Below are 18,419 nucleotides of genomic sequence, written 5' to 3'. Positions count from 1 at the left end.
TAAAGGTCCCCTAGACCTTCTGAAGTGGGAACTATTTTCACCCAATCTATCGTCCCAGAGTTGCCAACTCTCACGAGTTTAATCACAAGTCTTGCAATATTTGACTTTATGTAAAACCACAATTCCTGGAGTCATGATAGGATCTGAACCATCATAATAAATAGTTGAGTTTCTAGAGCTCAGGGTTGCGGACAAAAGCTTGAAGATGGGACCTGAGTGTGACCTAAAGGCTTAGAAACTAGAGGGCAAATAAAAATACCCTAACATTTATTTTAAGCCACTCATGATTTTTAATATTTGCAGCCAGCGATAATGTAATCCCATTAACAACGTTTTCATTTATACCCAGGAAATGATAGTAATGCTCAGAGTGTTCTTTATCCTGAGTCAGTGCTTCCTTTTAACCAAGATCCTCATTGCTTGTGGTCATTGGCACTATACAAGTGTGGTGTGGGCACTGTTGGTGTGGGACTCCTTACCGCTTTGCCAGGAAGAAGAACGGAGGCCAACCAGGATTCTAATTTAGATCAAAAATTGTGTTTTTATTTGAAGATCTATGAAAGAAATAGCTGAGAGCAGCATGCCAGAAGCTCAGGCCTTCCCTAAGAGCCAGCAGTTTTCAGAGAAGCTGTGGCATCTGTCTTTCTTCTTAACGGCAGGGACTCCCTTTTTGTTCTCCTTGTACAGTACCTGGCACAATGGGCTTGTGTTCCTTTTCTCTTGTCGTTAATATTGTGTTAAGTATCTGGTCGCCATTTATCTTTTTAGTGAAAATGGAAGCAAAATAGGCATTAAACATCTCAGCCTTCTTGATGTTGTCCATTATTAGGTCTCCTTCCTTGATAAGCAGAGGACCTACACTTTCCTTTGTCTTTCTTATGCCCCTAATGTAGTTAAAGACCCTCTTCTTGTTACCTTTTATGTCCCTTGCTAGGTGTAACTCATTTTGTGCCTTAGCCTTTCTGATTTCGTTCCTACATGCTCATGCTACGCTTTTGTACTCCTCCTTGGCAATTCGTCCATGTTTCCACTTTTTGTGGGATTCCTTTTTGATTTCCAGGTTATTAAAGAGCTCCTGATGGAGCCAGACGAGTCCTTTACTATTCTGATCTTTCCTTTGCAGCAGGATAGTTTGCTGTTGCACTTTTAATATTGTCTCTTCGAGAAACTGCCAGCACTCCTGACCTCCTTTATCCCTTTGGTAGGGCCCATGGGAAGAAAATGTACCAACTCTGCTTTTCTGAAGTCCATTGTTTTTATTCTGCTGCTCTCACTCCTTCCTTTCCTGAGAATTGAGTAATTGATCATTTCTTGATCATATTTGCCCAAATTGTTTCTGACCTTCAGATGAACAAACTCCTGCGTGAGAATCAAGTCTAAAATTTGTCCTCCAGTTCCTTCCTCCGCTTTCTGAAAGAAGCGGTTATTAGAGATTGTGTCTTGCTCTGTTACCTTTTCCAAGAGCTGTCTGCGTGGTTAATGTCCCCCATTCCTACCAGGTTTTGGGATATTTCTGTTATTTGTTCCAGAAATGCCTCATCCACCTCTGCCCTCCTGATTTGGTGGTCTATAGTAGACCCCCGCATCACAAGATCCCCGTTTTTTCCCCTTTGATCTTCACCCAGAGATGTGGAATGGATAGATAGTCAAGGGAGAGCACCCTTTGCTCCAACACTCTTGGTACATGAGGTTTCTTCAAGGAGTTGCTCATGGCCAGGGGGAGAAAAGGCTGAATGGGGCCTGGGTCCACTAAGCGGCCAGCTCCTCAAATCTAGTTCCCTGACAGATATCTCAGGGCCTTGAAGGGGGGTTCTGCTCACCAGCAAGCCCTTAGCGCTACAGTTTGCCCTGTCCAAGCTCATGTTCATTGGAGGGGTGTTCAGAGGTTTGGGCATTAGCGCGGGCTTCGGGAGACCTTGTCTGCCACAGTCTTCTTGGGTAAGTTACCTCCTCTCTCTGTGCCTCAGTTCCTGCTCTGTAAAATCCCCAACTCCACAGGGGTGGTGGGAAGATAAATACATGACAGACGTAGGCTGATGAGGACCCTGCGTACGTGAGAGAGAGAGAGAGAGAGAGTTATTCAGCGTGATAAAAGTGCAATTCCCAGCTATGGCCACTGGGGGACTCAGAGCTTTCCCCACATGGCCTTCAAGATCATGCCTGGAAGATCCCAACTGGCTCTCCAGTCCTTCAGGGGCCGCCCGGTATTCCCCACTCCTGCCTCCTTGCTGACCCCTGGACCGTGACTGAAATTCTACCCACCTTCCATAATCTGATGAGAACTTGGCTTGATTTACGGCACAGGAACTTCCAAAGGAGCCTGTGTAAGCATTAATCAAAGACGCAATGGTCTCTGGAGGAAAATCGTCCACTTTAGACAATGGCCTTCAATCTCACAACAAGCCCAGTGCAGTTTAGATGGCGCCTGGGGGTGTCACGGACCCCACCCTGAGTGTCCTCTGCCCGGGAGAGTAGGTCCATGGACCTGACTTTGATTAGCGGCAGTACAATGCAGCTTTATTACAAAGCGCTTCCAGAAAGTAGAGCTGAGAAACAAAGAATGGTGCCGAGCACACAGGCCAGAGATCAGAGACAGAGCCATAGGTGTTTACTGGCAACAACAGCAGCGTGCTCCTGCCTACCGCCCCTTCAGAGCAACTTACAGATCTGACCTGGAGGCTTGGGGGTGTGTAAATCACACTGACCAAACCACCCCCACAACCCCCTGGAAGATCATTCCTCTGCAGCCATCAGCCCCTAGCACTGGACACGTTCCAAAATTATCAATGCTGTGGTCTCCAAAGAGACAGAATGCACACCAGCCTGTTGGTTCAACTGAGGACATCCACCTGCCTTTAGTAGAGCAGCACTGAGAGGAATTTATAATAAAACAAGAATAGATCTGCTAATAAAAAGTGATGCAACGCAGAGATAAACAGAAAATGGTTACAAATCAAACAAGTATAACTGCAATTTCTAGCAGCGAAAGCTTAGCTCTAGCGAGCTAAGATCTTTGCCTACACATCTCTCACTTACATCTCCAGCCCAGCAGGCAGGAGGTTCTCCCGTTCTCAGAATCAGAGGGTGCTGACCATTTTGTCCCCCGAGTGATGGATGCCAAAATGTCTTTTAGCTTCTCCTTATATTTCCCCAGACTCATTGTTTTGTCCCTAGAGCCAGGATGACTCCTGGGGGGATCAGACTCTGATCCTGCTGTTTGTTTTCTAGCACGCTGGGGTCTTCTTCCTGCTGCTTTGATCACTCTGTTTACCTTGTATGCAAATGTACTTTCACTGTCTTTTGTCTAAAAGAATAGGAGGACTTGTGGCACCTTAGAGACTAACAAATTTATTTGAGCATAAGCTTTCGTGAGCTACAGCTCACTTCATCGGATGCATTTGGTGGAAATCAAATTTGTCTGTAATCAACCCATGCTGTTTTGCCCTTTGTCTGTTAGGGTGATCAAGCTGTTTACCACAGATGCCCATGTATAAGCCACAGTCTCTGGTTTAGAAAGCTTGACCCCTGCAGACCAGCCAATATACATTGCTTTGTCTAGGAGAAACCTGGTTATTAGCTCTACATGGATTACGTGGTCTAAACATATTTTAGGAACATTTTCAGCACATCTACATAACTCTTTAGACGCTAACCATGCATACATCACCCAAGAATATCAATGACCAGAGGTCACCAACTTTTATATGATACCTTACAAGACACTCTTTGGATAAACATTATTACAGCATGTTAGGTGTAGTGAGTTTGTCCGGCCTGGTAACAATTGTAGTCACAGCCAGTAACTACAGCGGGATTCATAGGGTTCACCTATGTGTCTTGTAAGTCATATAACAGTCCCAGAAGGGAGATAATGATCATCCCCATTATCACCCCCAAAAAGGATCCTCTTCCTGACGCTGAAGAATTTGTTAGTCTCTAAGGTGCCACAAGTACCCTTTTCTTTTTGTGAATACAGACTAACACGGCTGCTTCTCTGAAACCTGAAGAATTAAGAGGATGATGGGGAAGTTCCTGGTACCTGTTTAGCAGAAAGAAAGGACCAGGATCCTTTAGTGAATTTCTCCAAGAAAAGGAACAGTAAAGGGAAGCCTACAGCTCACGTCAAGCTGAGGTGGGTACATTCCAGGCCAGGACTGGACTTAATTGACACAGATCAGAATGACAAGGCAGGGAGGCAATATCTTTTATTGGACCCACTTCTGTTGGTGAGACAAGCTTTTGAGCTCACACCGAGCTTCTGAAAAAGAGCTCTGTGTATCCTTGAAAACTTGTCTTTTTCATCCACAGAACCTATTACCTCACCCTTCTTGTCTCTCTAAATATTCTGGGATCAACACGGCTTGACCACCACTGTATACAGATCAGAATGAACAGACTGTTACCTGTCAGCTCTGTGTTCTTGGGGAACCAGGGCGCAGTACCCAGCCTGTCCGACTCACGAAAGACCTTCCCCCCCCAGCCTCTGCTTGAAACAAAACCCATCAGAAGAACAAAAAGCAATGAAAAGGCCGTGGGAGACACGTAAACCCCTCTGGACAAGGGTGACAGGACTCAGGGAACTCCCCTAGCCTCATTTGCATCAAAGATGGGACAGGGAGGCATCACCGTTAGAGCATAGAATGGAGAACAGAGACTCCAAGGCAAGAACCGCACAGAACTCTGGGACCAGAAAAGCAGTGAAGCAATGCATGATGGGGAATCTCTGCTCCCAATGTTAATGAACCCACGCCTGCACAGACCCAGCTCAGTAGTTATCAGACCAATTCTAGAAATAAATCCATTATTGGTATCCAAAATACTGAAGCTCCCTAATTGCATTGTGAGCTCTCTCCAAGGAACATCCCCCACAGCCAGGAATGATCAGTTCCCATGGTCTAGCCTGAACAAAACAACTTTGGTATCCTCCCTTGAGCCATCAGTTTACCTATAAACAAATCTAGTGTTCTCCCTTGAACAATGTTCTTTCCCTACAAAAACCCCTACTCATGCTCAGGTAAGTGTATCCAACATCTGCATCAGTTCCATGGGGACGTCATCTTCTCCTGACAGATCATGCTGGGGGCTCTGCCTGTCTCCAGCACTCCGGACCCCCTGTTACCACCACCACCACCTGGGACCCCCCATTGATTCAAGCTTCACGGAGTGGTGAGAACCCAGCTCTCTCTCTAGGTGTAGCCTTCTTACCCTGACTTGTGTGAGCAGTTAGAGTTTTCTAAACCTGACTTTTATAATCACATTTAAGTTAGATGTAATGTTATAACTATTGTGTTTGGCTTCCCTATGCTTATTCCATTTATTTACCTAGCAATAAATAACTTTCATGGTTAAGCTGGTTGCTTCTCTGTCTCCCCCTCTCCCCCCATTGGTGTTTTTTTGGTTTCCCCATTCGCTCTGCAGCAACTCTCCTCGTATCTAAGCTAAAGGTCTCTGCAGCGCCCAAATATCCTGTGGGTTACGCTCATCAAGTGGCTTACCACCAGAACAACTGTAACGTGCAAGTGGGGATAGGGATACACTGCACCTGGGACATAGGAGGGTGGCAGCTTGGAAGTGCTGATTAACCCGCTTCTCTCAGACGCGCTCGGTTATCGTGCATGTGCGTTTGTCTGATTCTGGGGCTGGAAGAACCCAGCCCTGGGGAACCTAGGTCCTGCAGGATAGCTCCATTGGGAGGGAACTTGCAGTAGGGAGAAGTAGAGCTCTGTATGAGAACACAAGTGACACAAGCAGGACATTGATAGAAGCACACACTACCCCCTCCACCCCCACACACACCTAGGAAGAGTAACCCTAAGACATGAGCGTATCCCAAAGCAACAGGCAAATCTGGTTACAAGACTCCATTCCAGCCCAGGAAGTGGTTCCATTTAGGACAGTGGTTCTCAACCTGCAGCCCACTTATGGCCTAATCAGCAACAGCTATGGCCCATGCAACATAGAATCATAGAATCATAGAATATCAGGGTTGGAAGGGACCCCGGAAGGTCATCTAGTCCAACCCCCTGCTCAAAGCAGGACCAAGTCCCAGTTAAATCATCCCAGCCAGGGCTTTGTCAAGCCTGACCTTAAAAATCTCTAAGGAAGGAGATTCTACCACCTCCCTAGGTAACGCATTCCAGTGTTTCACCACCCTCTTAGTGAAAAAGTTTTTCCTAATATCCAATCTAAACCTCCCCACATCTTCAGGGCCATACAGGCAGTGAATATATATAGTGTGGATACGGCCCACACAATACAGAGAGCCACATATGCAACCCACAATGGTCAATAGGTTGAGAACCACTGATCTAGGGGTTGATGTTCCTGGGGAGCTGCGAGAGGAAAGCCATACCAACATGGAGACACTCTCCTGGCTCCTGCCAAAGATGATGCTTGCATCCCACCCTGGTGAGGGCAAGGAGGGGGCTTTGGTGAGCTAGGCCTGAATGAAAGTGAGAGGTACCAGATGAAACGTCTGTCAATGATTTTCACAAGCAAACCAATGTGGGTTTCTCCCGAGTGGTCAGTTCCTGTACCTCCCAGAGTCTTGCTATGGAAAGGAAAGGAGTTAAGGAACCTGGAGGTGACCTCCCCATTGCAGAGGCTAAGTGGTGGCTGTGGGATGTAGAGGAAGAACTGGTCTCATTAGTTGAGGATGCAACTCTCCAGAAGAGCTGAGGTTGCACAGATACATCGTTAAGGCAGGAAGGGAAGGTGACCCATAACAGGATGCCAGGTCCCCTTGGGTAAGCAAACAGTATGTATACACAGGACAGTAGCTGCTCATGGACAAAGGAGGGGTTAGTAGATGGCGGTTTCTGTGAAGGTCAGTAACATGCGATGGGTGAAGGGGAGGGTGTCTCTTGCAATGTAGTCTGTAACATTATAAAGAATTTCTCCTGACATCCTCTCACACATATGCCACAGAGATGGTTCCTAGCCTCAGTGCTGGTGCTTGGTCTTGTGACTGCTATATATTCTCAGCTCCTGCTTCTACCTTAACGATCTGCCGCTCCAATGAGACACAGGGGGGGATCACTGCTGCCAACATCCCACTCAGGTGGGTCTGCTTCACCAACTGTGGGACCTGGGCTATCTGGGAACTGCAGCAACTTCAGGAAGCAACAGGCACCAGCTGGTTTGGCTCTCTATGGAGGCGTTTTCAGCTTCCCATGACAAAGGTCTATAGAAGAGGAAGACTTGGCCCCTGGATATTCTTACAGAGACTGGAGAGGTCTGTATAGAGCCTGTGACTTCCCAGCAAAGCACTCTCTATGCAGGGGGCTGCTGGTAGATGGCGTATTCTTTTCCCCAGAAGGCTGGATAATTAATGGATCTTTGACAGTTTACTTTTGCCTGATGGCAAAGGAAGTCCTACGTAAACATCCTGGAATTGGATTGTATGCAAACAGCCCCTGTCAGAATGATTAACAGCTTTTGGGGGGGTTTGATTCCCTTTTGTCCTGCGTTAGCAAATCCATTTCCCGACTCTCCACTGTTACTTCTGGGATTTGCATGGACAGATTCCCATTTGTTTTGTTAACCACAAAACGGTTAGGTTTGTCTACTGCCTCCCCCCAGCCTCTCTCACACAGGAAGCTGCCCGGAGCCCTTTGGAATGCCTATTGCCCTCACCCAGGGCATATCCTCCACAGCACTGGAGATGGAAGAGGAAACTCAGGCCTGTAATCTCAAGGTCATTTCCGACTGCTCTTTCCATTACTCAGCACATCTCAGCTTTGTCACTGCCTTTCCTTCTGTCATATTCTTGAGACCCAGTTTTAATTCAGTCTAGAGGGTCCAAAAAAAAAAAATCCCCAAAAACAACTCAGTCAAGCCCCATATCGTCTCCTTCCTGTTACCATAAGTGCCTCTTGTTAGCCCGACATCCACTTCACCCTTCTCCAGTCCATCCAAAACAGCTGCTAAGATCACCTTCCATAGAGCGCTGTGGCAGCCTCGCTTTGAATACCTCCACCGGCTCCCCTTCATATCCAAGCTGCTTGCTCTCATTTTCAAGGCCCTTCATACCTCTGCTCATCCAGTCATCAGCTCATCCCCTCTGCTTAGGTGACACCAGCATAGATCACTAGTTTGTCAGCTTTCCTCACGTCATCCATGCTACCCCTTGGGAGAGAGAAACTCTTCCTGAACTGCCATCTTCAAAACCACTCCCAAAGTCTCACTTCTACTGGACACCTTAAGAAATCAGCCAATCACGGCCAGGCAGAGGGACAACTGGGGATTTCAATCAGCGTACATAGCAAGGGCACATATTTCAACCCTATGTTTCAGAGTGGCAGCTGTGTTAGTCTCTATCAGCAAAAAGAATGAGTACTTGTGGCACCTTAGAGACTAAAATTTATTTGAGCATAAGCTTTTGAGGGCTAAAAACCATGCATCTGATGAAGTGGGTTTTAGCCCACGAAAGCTTATGCTCAAATACATTTATTAGTTTCTAAAGGTGCCACAAGTCTTTCCTATGTTTGTCATCTTAACTGCACATGGTTCAGGGGATGGGCTACCTCTTCCTCTGTGTTTGTAGCACAATGTGGCCCTGAACCCCATTGAGCACGCTTTGTGCTACTAAACTAAAAGTACCCCCTTGTTTGAACAGCTGCAAGTCTTGGTTAGAGAGAGCAGTTTAACAGCAAGAAGCAAACTGGGCAATTTCAATTCTCCTGATCCGTGGCTTCAGGTTTCATGCACAGATGGAATACACAACAAAGGATGCTCAAGCTGCAACTCACTCCAGGGCATTCTTGGTTGATTACCAGCCACAAGAGCAGTTTGTAAGAGCGCAGCTCAGTGCCCCAGCTGGCCGGTGCTGTGTATGTGGAGTTCCAAAACTCCAGAGAAACCCAGCCATCTAAACCTGAAGCTCCAATTAGCTGAAATATCAGCTTGAGTACAAATCAAAATCAAGCAGTATTGGAAAAAGACAAAACCAAACCAAACCAAACCTAACAGACGGTATTTTAAACTTCTGATCATCACTTCAGGGATGCAGAAGCTCAAACGCTTAATGGCATCTTCTCTCTGATCTGGGATTTATATTGTAGTTGAAATGAAGGATAACTGACTCCAGGAAACCTGGCATATGAAACTCTATTCTAGATTCCCTTAAAGGGCAGGGAGGGGAAGTTAGATGGAGCTGGAATTACCAGAAGGAACGAGGGAATTGCTAACTCCAGAATTACAGGCTGGAATAACTGCCTCTAGAACAAGGAAGGAGCAGTAGCAAAGAGATGAAGCGACTTGTCCAAGCTCACAGAGTGAGTCAGTGGCAGAACCATTAATAGGCCCCCCTCTTGACATTCATCTGTGCGCTGTAGCCTGACCTCCCTTTCCCCTCTTCCATGCTAGCCCATGGGGGATGGGGTGAGAGGTCATTTAACCCTGCTGCTTGTATCGATCCCTTTCTCCATGCCGGTATCTTAGTTCTTGATGCTATGCAATGCTGTTGGACCATTGCCTCTTTGTTGCTTGCCCAGATGACGAAATCTTAAACTTACCCTCCTGTCTGCTGCACACGAGCCTCATTTTTGTCATTTCTCTTCCAGTTCAAGAGCCCTGGGTCATCCTTTGGCACGATGCTCCTTCCCAAAGCTCCCCCATGCTGAGATATTATACAATTATGGAGTCACTGCTATGGCCCTGTGATTCAGCTGTTGTTCAGCTAAATGCAGAGCATCACACAGAAGCAAGCAGAGTTGCTTGTGTTCTTGCAATCTAATCCAGGAGAGTGTGGGAATTAGTTATCTCCATGTCACAAAGGGCAGCGTGTGGGTATCAGGGGAGCAGAAGAGGCACAGAGGAGAAAGAGGGAGCTTACAAGGAGGGTGACGGTCAGGAAAGAGAGTCAGGCGCTACCGATATAGCCTCCAAGGAGCAAGAGACTCTTTGGGTTAGAAGCAAAGGAGTGGCAATTAAAAAAAATTCTATTCAAAGCTTCTTTTCTTGGAAACCAATAACACTCTTCTTCCCAACAGTCCAGAGCAGAAGGGCTCTTGCGGGAAACAAAACTAAAGAAAATCCAGATGGGAAAAACAGGCAAATCCACACAGTAAAGAGGTTAGATTGCAGTCCATGATGCTCAGAAGACACTGGGGTGTTGACTGTCCCTAAGGGACTGGAACGCTGGCAGGACTGTTACTGCCTCAGCTGTGGTCAGTCTCTTTGTGAAGGTTTGCATAGAAAAGAGCTTAGCAGCAGAATAGAAAAGGGTGTTCATGATTCCCATGCAGCCCCTTAATAATGAGGAACAGCAAGACTGGGTACAAGATGAAAAGTGAAGTTGTGGGGAGCAGCATCACAAGACCCTTTGATTGGAAACCAAAACAGGGCTGAGGTTGCTCGGTTCTCAGGACCATTTGCCACTGGATGCAGTTTTGTTTTGTTGGGGTTCTCACATCCCTTTCTTTGGATTCAGGTCGTACTGCGTTTATTGCCCTCAACTTGCCCACCACCATTTTGCTTTTTATTTCCCCCAGCAACCTAAGACTTGAAAATATGACAGTGGAAATGGCCATGTGGTATCTGGTTTCAGTGGAAGCCACCTACTAGCCCAGGTTATCCCAACGGATCAATCTGGGCTGAGCATCCAAACCTGTGTTTCTAATTGCTCGGGGAACTATTTGCACAGCAGTAGGTGGGGAGATGAATGGTTATTTTAGTTATCTTCCAGACAGCCTGGGATTTCACACACATTTACTGGTAGCAACAAAACAGCTTCAGTGCTGGTTTTGCAACAGACTTGTGTTCTCAGCTTAGACAGAGCTGGAGCCCCCTGCTTTCCTGCCAGGATAGAATGTGTCTGTTCCTGCCATAAAACAGCCTGGTACCGCTCGCTCAGCTGCACCTCACATTCTGCCAGAAAAGGGTTTTCAGAGGAGCTGGTATGTTACTGAATCTGCTTTCTTTAAAGCAGCAGAGTTGCCATTGTAATGGTGGTCATTTAAGGGTTTGATGTCTTCTTTAATTCTACCTCACTGAGGAAAAGCACAGATATGAAAAGACTTGCTCGGATATAAGACAGGGTCTACGTAAATCTCCTCTGGAATGAAAGATAAGGGCTGAAGTTGCAGTAAGGGCATCTGGAACATTAACAATCCTGATTCAGAACAATGAGGCTGCTGAATGTGAAACCACTCCCAGCTTTTCTTAGTAAGGTTTGATTTGGGATGGAAAGGTGTTTCCTCCTGAGGAAACAAAGTTCACCCTTCCCAATAATCGTACGTGGTTACAGTCAGGCCTGATCACACTCCTTTTTAACTTCTGTAACCATTCCCTCCCTTAAGCCCTGAGGCAGACTAGCCAACCTGCCCTCCAGCATCCATCCCTGTAGCTCTTATGTCCGCCAAGTAAGAGGCTACACAACATAAGGTCCTATGTCTCTCACCACATTGCCTCTGCCAAGCTACCAGCCCTTAGGTCTCATCTTCACTACTGAATTACTTGGGAGTTAGAACTCTACCTTGAGGGGTTATATTAACAGATCTTATTGACTGGGATTTTGCAGTGAGCACATCATGTTAACACAACTCCTTACAGAAGGGCTCTAACTCAAAGCAGTGTTCTAGCAAAGACAAGCCATTCCTGTCCAAAAATGAGCCAGGATCTACTCACAAAAGGGGGCCATCTGGCAGCATATCAGCCCACCACTGAGCCACCTATATGAAAACAGGTTTTGGGTCAAGGGAAGGCAACATGCCATTTTCAACAAGGGTAAAAGGGTGGAAGCCTTTCGGTTAAGGTCAGAATTTTCACAGGAAAATAAGGAAGTCAAACTCTCATGAAGTCAAAGGGATTTAGGTACCCAAATACCTCATGATGTTTTGAAAATCCCAGTCCAAACTCTCTGGACTGCCATTTGTGTGAAGGGGAGGTTTCCCCACTCCAATCAGATTCACATGAAGCATCTGGTTCTCACTCTGTGGATACTGCAAAGTAACTCCAGACGACTGGTCCAAACAAAGTGCAAATAGCTGTGCATCTTGTAAAAGGTGACTGCCTCTCCAGCCCATTAGAGGACTCTAGTCATAAATCACAGATTCCATGTAAGAGCATCGGTTACATCTGTTTCTATTTCTCATGATTACATTGTTTGCTTTAGCACCATCAACTATTCTGGAAAAAAAATTCTTTGAAGGGATCTAAATTAAGCCTGGCTGGAAACGAACAGAATATGGGAGACTGGAAAGCTGGTTATGTCATGTGTGTTGACCACCTGGTTCCCAAAACAAGCTAGTGGTAGGTGGATCTAGTGTATGCAAAAGCAGGATTGGTGGATGCTTGTATATAGATCATATCTGACTGTCAGTGAGTCCTGGTAAGCATGTGAGAATCCTTATTGAATGCAGACAAATCCAAGACAATCCACAAGTCACGCTTGTTAGGGTAGGGCATTTGACCATCACAGTATTCGTGCACTGATGCCTAGGTCACGCAACACACAGGATCCGGGCTACTGTTGCTGTATCACGCCCAGAGGGGTTTCTTGTAGTGTGAATCCTAGTGATTAATAGTACTTCTGCACTGAGTAAGGCAGCTCCTTTCATCCAAGGCTAGTACAAGCACTTTCCAATTTTTATTTAAGCCTCCCTACAGTCCTGGCGACATAGGAAATGGGTAGAAGAAAGGCATAGAGCACATTCACTCAAGAGGACAGCAGCTCAGGGCAGATTTACATGCAAAAGGTACAAATACAGTTTTAGTTAGTGATTCAAGTCTGTCTGAACACTTATTTCAGGATCAAAGCTGACCAGCCACTTATCTAAAATAAGTATCTACACAAATTCGCTGGGAAATAATCTGTTTTAGGAAGCTCAGAGTTCAATGGGTGCAAGTTTGCGTGTCAATCAGCCTTCAGTAAGAGGTGGGAGAAAAAGCGATCTGGAGACCAGACGTCAGGAGACTAATCCTTAGGGCATACCTCACCCAAGGCTTGAGAGATGTTTAGGACCCTTGCAAAGAATCATTTCAAGCATCACAGGCACAGATTTTTAAAGGCCATCTTGTTTCACATGGTTTAGGAGAAGAGTGAGATTGCAAAGAGGATTTTACTGCAACAGGAAAGTAGCAGTTTAATAAATAACCCATCAGTGGGAGAGATTAACCAGTTCTAAACACAATTGAAATAAACTAAATACATATCATAAGCTAAGAACACAAATCAACGTCACAAAGAGCAAACTCCATTAATTTAAAAAAGAGTGGCATTGCTGCCATTCTTCATTAAAACTTGCAGCCTTTCCACATGCCTGCACCGTTCAAAGACCACCAAGAACATTTGCAGCCACCCAGGTGCAGAGAAAGACAGGTTGAAACAGGAATTTGTCACTGAATTGTTTCTAAATTGCAAAACTAAAGCAGAGTGAGAAATTGTGGGTTTTAATGCATTTTTAATCCAACAAGATCAGATTTTAAACTTGAACTCCTGCATCAGTACTGGAGCTGCAGAGGAAAGGCCATCTTTACCTCAACCAGCAAGGGGCACTGAAGTGAAAGGCTTTCAGCCACAATTTTCATCGCTGTTACTCATCCGTTTTATGACACTGAGCAGACAAACTTGGGGAAATAATATTGATGTTGGACAGCCAGTGTCTGGCATCATGCTGCAGGGATTTTTAAAAAAAGGTACTTTAAAAAATATGCAGCTTTTCATATAAAGTAACAAAAATTGACCACACTAGTTGAATGTTCTGTACAGATGTTTCCAGTTTCTACAGGGAGTGCTACAGAATTATCAGCCCTTCAGAATAATGACATTCTTCATTCAGTTCCTGTAATTCTAGCTCCTTTACGGCCTGGCCAAAATACTTCAGTCAAAAGGCAGAATGGTGGACCATACCCCTTCACATACAGGGGGAACGAGTCTGTGGGTGGGGTTGGAAGACCCTCCCCAGTTTCCTGAGAAGGTAGGTGTAATTTCAAGGATTTGCAAACAAATTCCTCTGTCTGCTTCACTACTGATAATTAGTGGAATCTCCCATGGAATGCAAATATCCCTGCCATTAAGTTGCATTCAAGCTTCCAGAGTGAATAATTCAGCAGTATTGCCACTTAGTACAATTTTCTAGTGTAGACAAGACCCAATGTAACTATACCAAAGTAGTTTTTCCTCTATGAAAAGGGAAATAATTAAACTGGTACAGCACTTTTATACTAGTATAGCTGCATCCACACTAGGGCTTTTACTGGTATAACTGCGTATGTGAAAAAAGTCACACTCTTCATGACAATAATTATACCGGTATGACTTTCAAGTGTAGATCAAGCCTTAGAAACTAGTTTCTTCAAGGATTTGCTTGTAAACAGACAGCCTTAGCCAAGAAATATAGTTTAGTTATTTTACTTAGAGTAAAATGTCATTTGGGCCCAAGATTTAGGATTATGTGGTGTTACATAATCTATTACAAAAATTGTTGTATTGAGTTTGTCAGAACAGATTTTGGAGGAATTTAAGTGCTTTGCAGCAGTCCGGAAATGCATAATATCACAACATTGTGCTACTAAGGACCAAGAAGTGAAACTAACCAGACTAGTTTCCCTATCCAAGCAGAGTGAAGGACCAATAGAAAGCCACAGACAGCATCAACGGTGAAAAGGAAATTAGATTCAGAACATGTCAGTTTTAATAAGCTAAGATATTAAATAAAGGGAAGGATTTTTTTAAAAAATATATGATTTATAATATATTATATATTAAGTTTACAGTCTATTTTGTGATGTTTCAGTTATATTTTACCTTGCAGTTCTGATTGCGTCAGTGTGACCAGGGTAATTGCATTTATTACTTTCATGGCTGGGGGGAGGGAGAAAAGCACATCAGCCAATTTTAATACAAAATGCAAGAGTAAGAACTGGCAGTTCTACTTAGTTGTACTCACAAAATGGCTTTAGAAAAAAACAAAACAAAAAAAACCCAAAAACAACCCTGTAGTAGCTATACTATTCTACAGAGCAAGGATTTTTAGACAGGGGAAAAGGAATTTAAACATGGTGATCTGGTTTTGCTGTGAATGGACAATACCAGATGTTCCTGATAACGATCAAGGACAAGCCTTGAGAAAACTGGAGCTATTGTGTTCAGTGAAGCTTTCTGCTAACTTATTCCCTAACCCAGCAATCGGATCCATGCAGGCAAACTCTTGCACTCACATACTGTTCCCCTGAAGTTCCCTGGCCTTTGCAGAAGCATAAGACGATGGATCCAACTACAGGATTGGGACTTGGGTGATAAAGATTGTTTCTAAATTGTTAAATTGTGAATTATATTTATTTTAATTAATATCATTTCTTATGGCTGACTCGGGACTGGATGAATGGATATTAGGTCACTAGCTCAAACTCTGTCTAGGGGAACAGTGAGCTGTTACTACCCAACAGCTATTCAATAACCTACATGAAATTCATTTTGTAGATCTCAGTCCACTTCCTACTAGACGGCTGTCCACATCACAAACTGCTGACAACATTGACATTAACTGGTCCCTCATTGGTAGCCTCACAAGAGGCTATAAATTGAATGAGCCCTGGAGCCTGAACTCCCCACATCCCCCAAAGCAGTCCCTCCAGGACAGGTTGAGGTATACTAGCAGGGCGGAATGGGGAAGCTTGTAGTGCTGGTCCCTGTACCGTACCTGCTGTGGTTAGAGGATTTCAGTCGCCAGGGCTGTCCATCAGGCATCTCTCACCAGCTCTAAAATTCATTTAGAAGTCATCGGCATTCCTGAGCCTTGCTGCAAGTGGGTATTTGTGACACCAATATTCTAGGAGCTGATCTATGCAGCTGTGCTTAGTCAGGTTAGCTGTGATTCCTGATCCCAATAAATTGAGAGGTTAAGATATCTACCACAAATCTGTGCCAGCAGGAAGCTGACCCAAAGCACAACCACAGGACAGAAGACTTTCCCAATAACAAGAGAGCTACTGAATCACATCTGCTCTAGTTCAAGCCTTGACTATTTCCAGTGGATGAATCCACAGTTCCCTTAACTAGTTCTATTGCTTGTGTCAATTGGCTTACAGTTTCTCCTAATATTTTACTTATATTTTCCCTGTAACTGCTCAAGCCTATGACTTCTGATTCCGCACACTGATGAGAATAATTGATTTCTCTCCTCTCTGAATGCCCCTTTATGTATTTGTAAATAGCTAAGCATCCCTGACACACCAAACATGCACGTCTCTTAACTTTTCCCACATCAGGTTTTGAGCCTTTGCTTGACCTCTGCTGCTCTAACTCTAAGCAGAGCTCAACCCTACAGCTGAGGTCACTAAGACATTTTTCAGCAAGACGGCTGTCCCCTGCAGGAGGTTCAGAAATGCCAAGTGGAATTCAAATCTATATATTCAGTTATAACTTTTGAGCTGCAGCCTTTCAGACTGATGGACTGAGCAGAATGACTGCAGCCCCATATGAACTGTACCTCCCAGAGAGCCATCATCAGGTGCTTCCTATCAGATAGCAGCAGTTGGGGGAAGGAATACGCTTTATAAAAGTGCGTAACATGGATTAAGCAATTTCTCCGAACTCTCTCAGAGAAGTGTGTTTTCTCATGTTCCAGTTCCATGAAAGATTTTTTTAAACCTCTCAATCCACTTCCAGAAGACGGAAGTGCAGACAAAGTGCTACATTTAAGTAGTTGTTCCAAAACAAGAAATTCGGAACTCACGACTGCCTTTTCACCACCCACTCACTCCCAAGCGAGCTAAGGGTAGTGACAGCTGAACCTTTACTTCCTGCCTTTGTCACCTCTTTCAGAACATTATTGAAATAGAATTTTTTTTGGTCTGAATTTATCACATGGGCTGGAATAGGCAAATTCATCAGATCCTCAAGAAGTAAAGATCTGCTCAGCTGGAGACTGACTGGTCTATTCTACACGTACATTGCTCTGTATTTAGTGTATCAGACCATCTTGTACTCTCAGCATGCGCTGAGGATAGAGGCTTGGACTGTGATTTCTATGCTCCCCCAGTCCTCAGCCTGAAGTAGGTTAGCCCATCAAGCAGAATGGGCTAGAGGCTAGTACTGATTATATTGGGGGAAGGGACATGTAACTGAAGGCTTGGTTTTCTCTCATTGTCAATTCATTTAGTTTATATTAAAGAGCAGGGATAGAATTCTGGTTCCTCACTTTCATTGGCAAGGTGAATATATGGCAGGCGACACTGAAGTTCACCATTCACATACAAAAGCAGGTTTTCCTTAAGAACTATCCCTTCACATGGTGCAGTCGAACTTCTTCCTTCACCACCAGATGGTGCAATCTCATTTTTTGCACCAGTTGGATGTATTTGGCTTTGAAGGACAGTTTTTCCCACCCTCATTAGCTGTTAGTGGTACAGTCTATTACCTCCCGACTCTCACCCCAACTCCAGTTGGTACAGTCAATCCTTGGCGTGGAGTTGAAAAGCAAGAGATTCAAGTTCTCCCCTCATACACTACTGTCCTCCAGCAGGGGCTCCTTGCCATCTGATCCTCCAGACTGTGGGCTGTGGGTGTGGGTCTGGGCTCCATTGCTGTGTTTCTTATGGCTGCCCGATCTCAATGCAAGATTGTGTTCCGGAATGAACAAGGCCACTAGGAGCGACAGCAGGACCGAGCATGCTCCAAAGAGGAAAGGGGGCCCTGGGATAATGCTACTCTGTAAAGCAAAGTACAGGAATGATTAATGCTGCAAGTCGCAGTGAAGTGGGAAGACAGACAAAGCTCGTGATGAAACTGGATAGGATACCTCATCAGTAGGGTTGACCATGACCTTCGTGGCCTTACCCATGGTTTCCACTTCAGCCATTTCATTCAATTCCACATGGAACAGGTAGAAGACGAAGCCATAGAGAGCTGGCCCCAGCCCATTACAGAGCCCCCGAATTCCAGTGATCATCCCCTGAACCACACCTGAGAGAAAAAGTGAAGACCGGGAAGTCATAAGCCTCCAGCTTTCTAAAGGAGATCTCTTTATAGGCAAGACATCTGTGCTGCACAAGAACAGGATTAAGTCCACATCCAGAACACACGTAAACCAACGACTGTCTTGACAGATCTCGGCTCCTACGTAGCTGTACCTCCCTACAAACACATTAACAGTGAGCTTGCCTTTCCCAGAGCATGGGCACAAGCAAGTCATGCCACAACTTACAGATGAACATAGGAGGTTGAATTAGAGGCAATCTAACCTCAAGATTCAGGGAACAAACTCAAGGTAGGTGGATGGTCAAGTAGGAACTTCCTCCCTATCTCAAATGAGTAGTTTTCAATGTTGCAGAAAACCATTATGGGGTGTTTTATGAGACCCTTCCTCAAGCATCAGGTATTGTTAAAAAGGCAGATACCAGTCTTGATAGGCTGATGGTGTAAATTAGTTCCTAGAAACTAGTATACCTAAAACTAGATTCTCAATCCTATATTC

General features: G+C 44.9%; 1 protein-coding gene across 10 annotated transcripts in view; it reads right to left on the bottom strand.

The window, feature by feature from the left end:
* Positions 1-384: 384 nt before the first annotated feature.
* LOC119848233 (hippocampus abundant transcript 1 protein-like) overlaps positions 385-18,419 on the bottom strand; it is a 29,303-nt gene continuing 11,268 nt past the window's right edge. The window contains exons 11-14 of one of the 10 annotated variants that reach the window (XR_006277039.1): positions 17,745-17,908; positions 17,364-17,654; positions 14,750-14,806; positions 12,568-13,064 (exon numbers count right to left, since the gene is read on the bottom strand). Coding sequence is in view for 1 of the 10 variants with exons in the window: in XM_038383731.2 (XP_038239659.1) it covers positions 17,445-17,654; positions 17,745-17,908 (374 nt within the window). In the remaining 9 variants the exon portion in view is untranslated. Of the gene's footprint in view, positions 2,046-12,567; positions 17,655-17,744; positions 17,909-18,419 lie in introns of those variants that run through there. The other 9 variants (XR_006277041.1, XR_005290219.2, XR_005290218.2 and 6 more) reach the window with 9 other exon arrangements.

This window comes from Dermochelys coriacea, chromosome 25 (genome assembly GCF_009764565.3).
Source record: "Dermochelys coriacea isolate rDerCor1 chromosome 25, rDerCor1.pri.v4, whole genome shotgun sequence".
NCBI lineage: Eukaryota > Metazoa > Chordata > Testudines > Dermochelyidae > Dermochelys > Dermochelys coriacea.
This window is presented reverse-complemented; position numbering and strand designations above follow the sequence as displayed.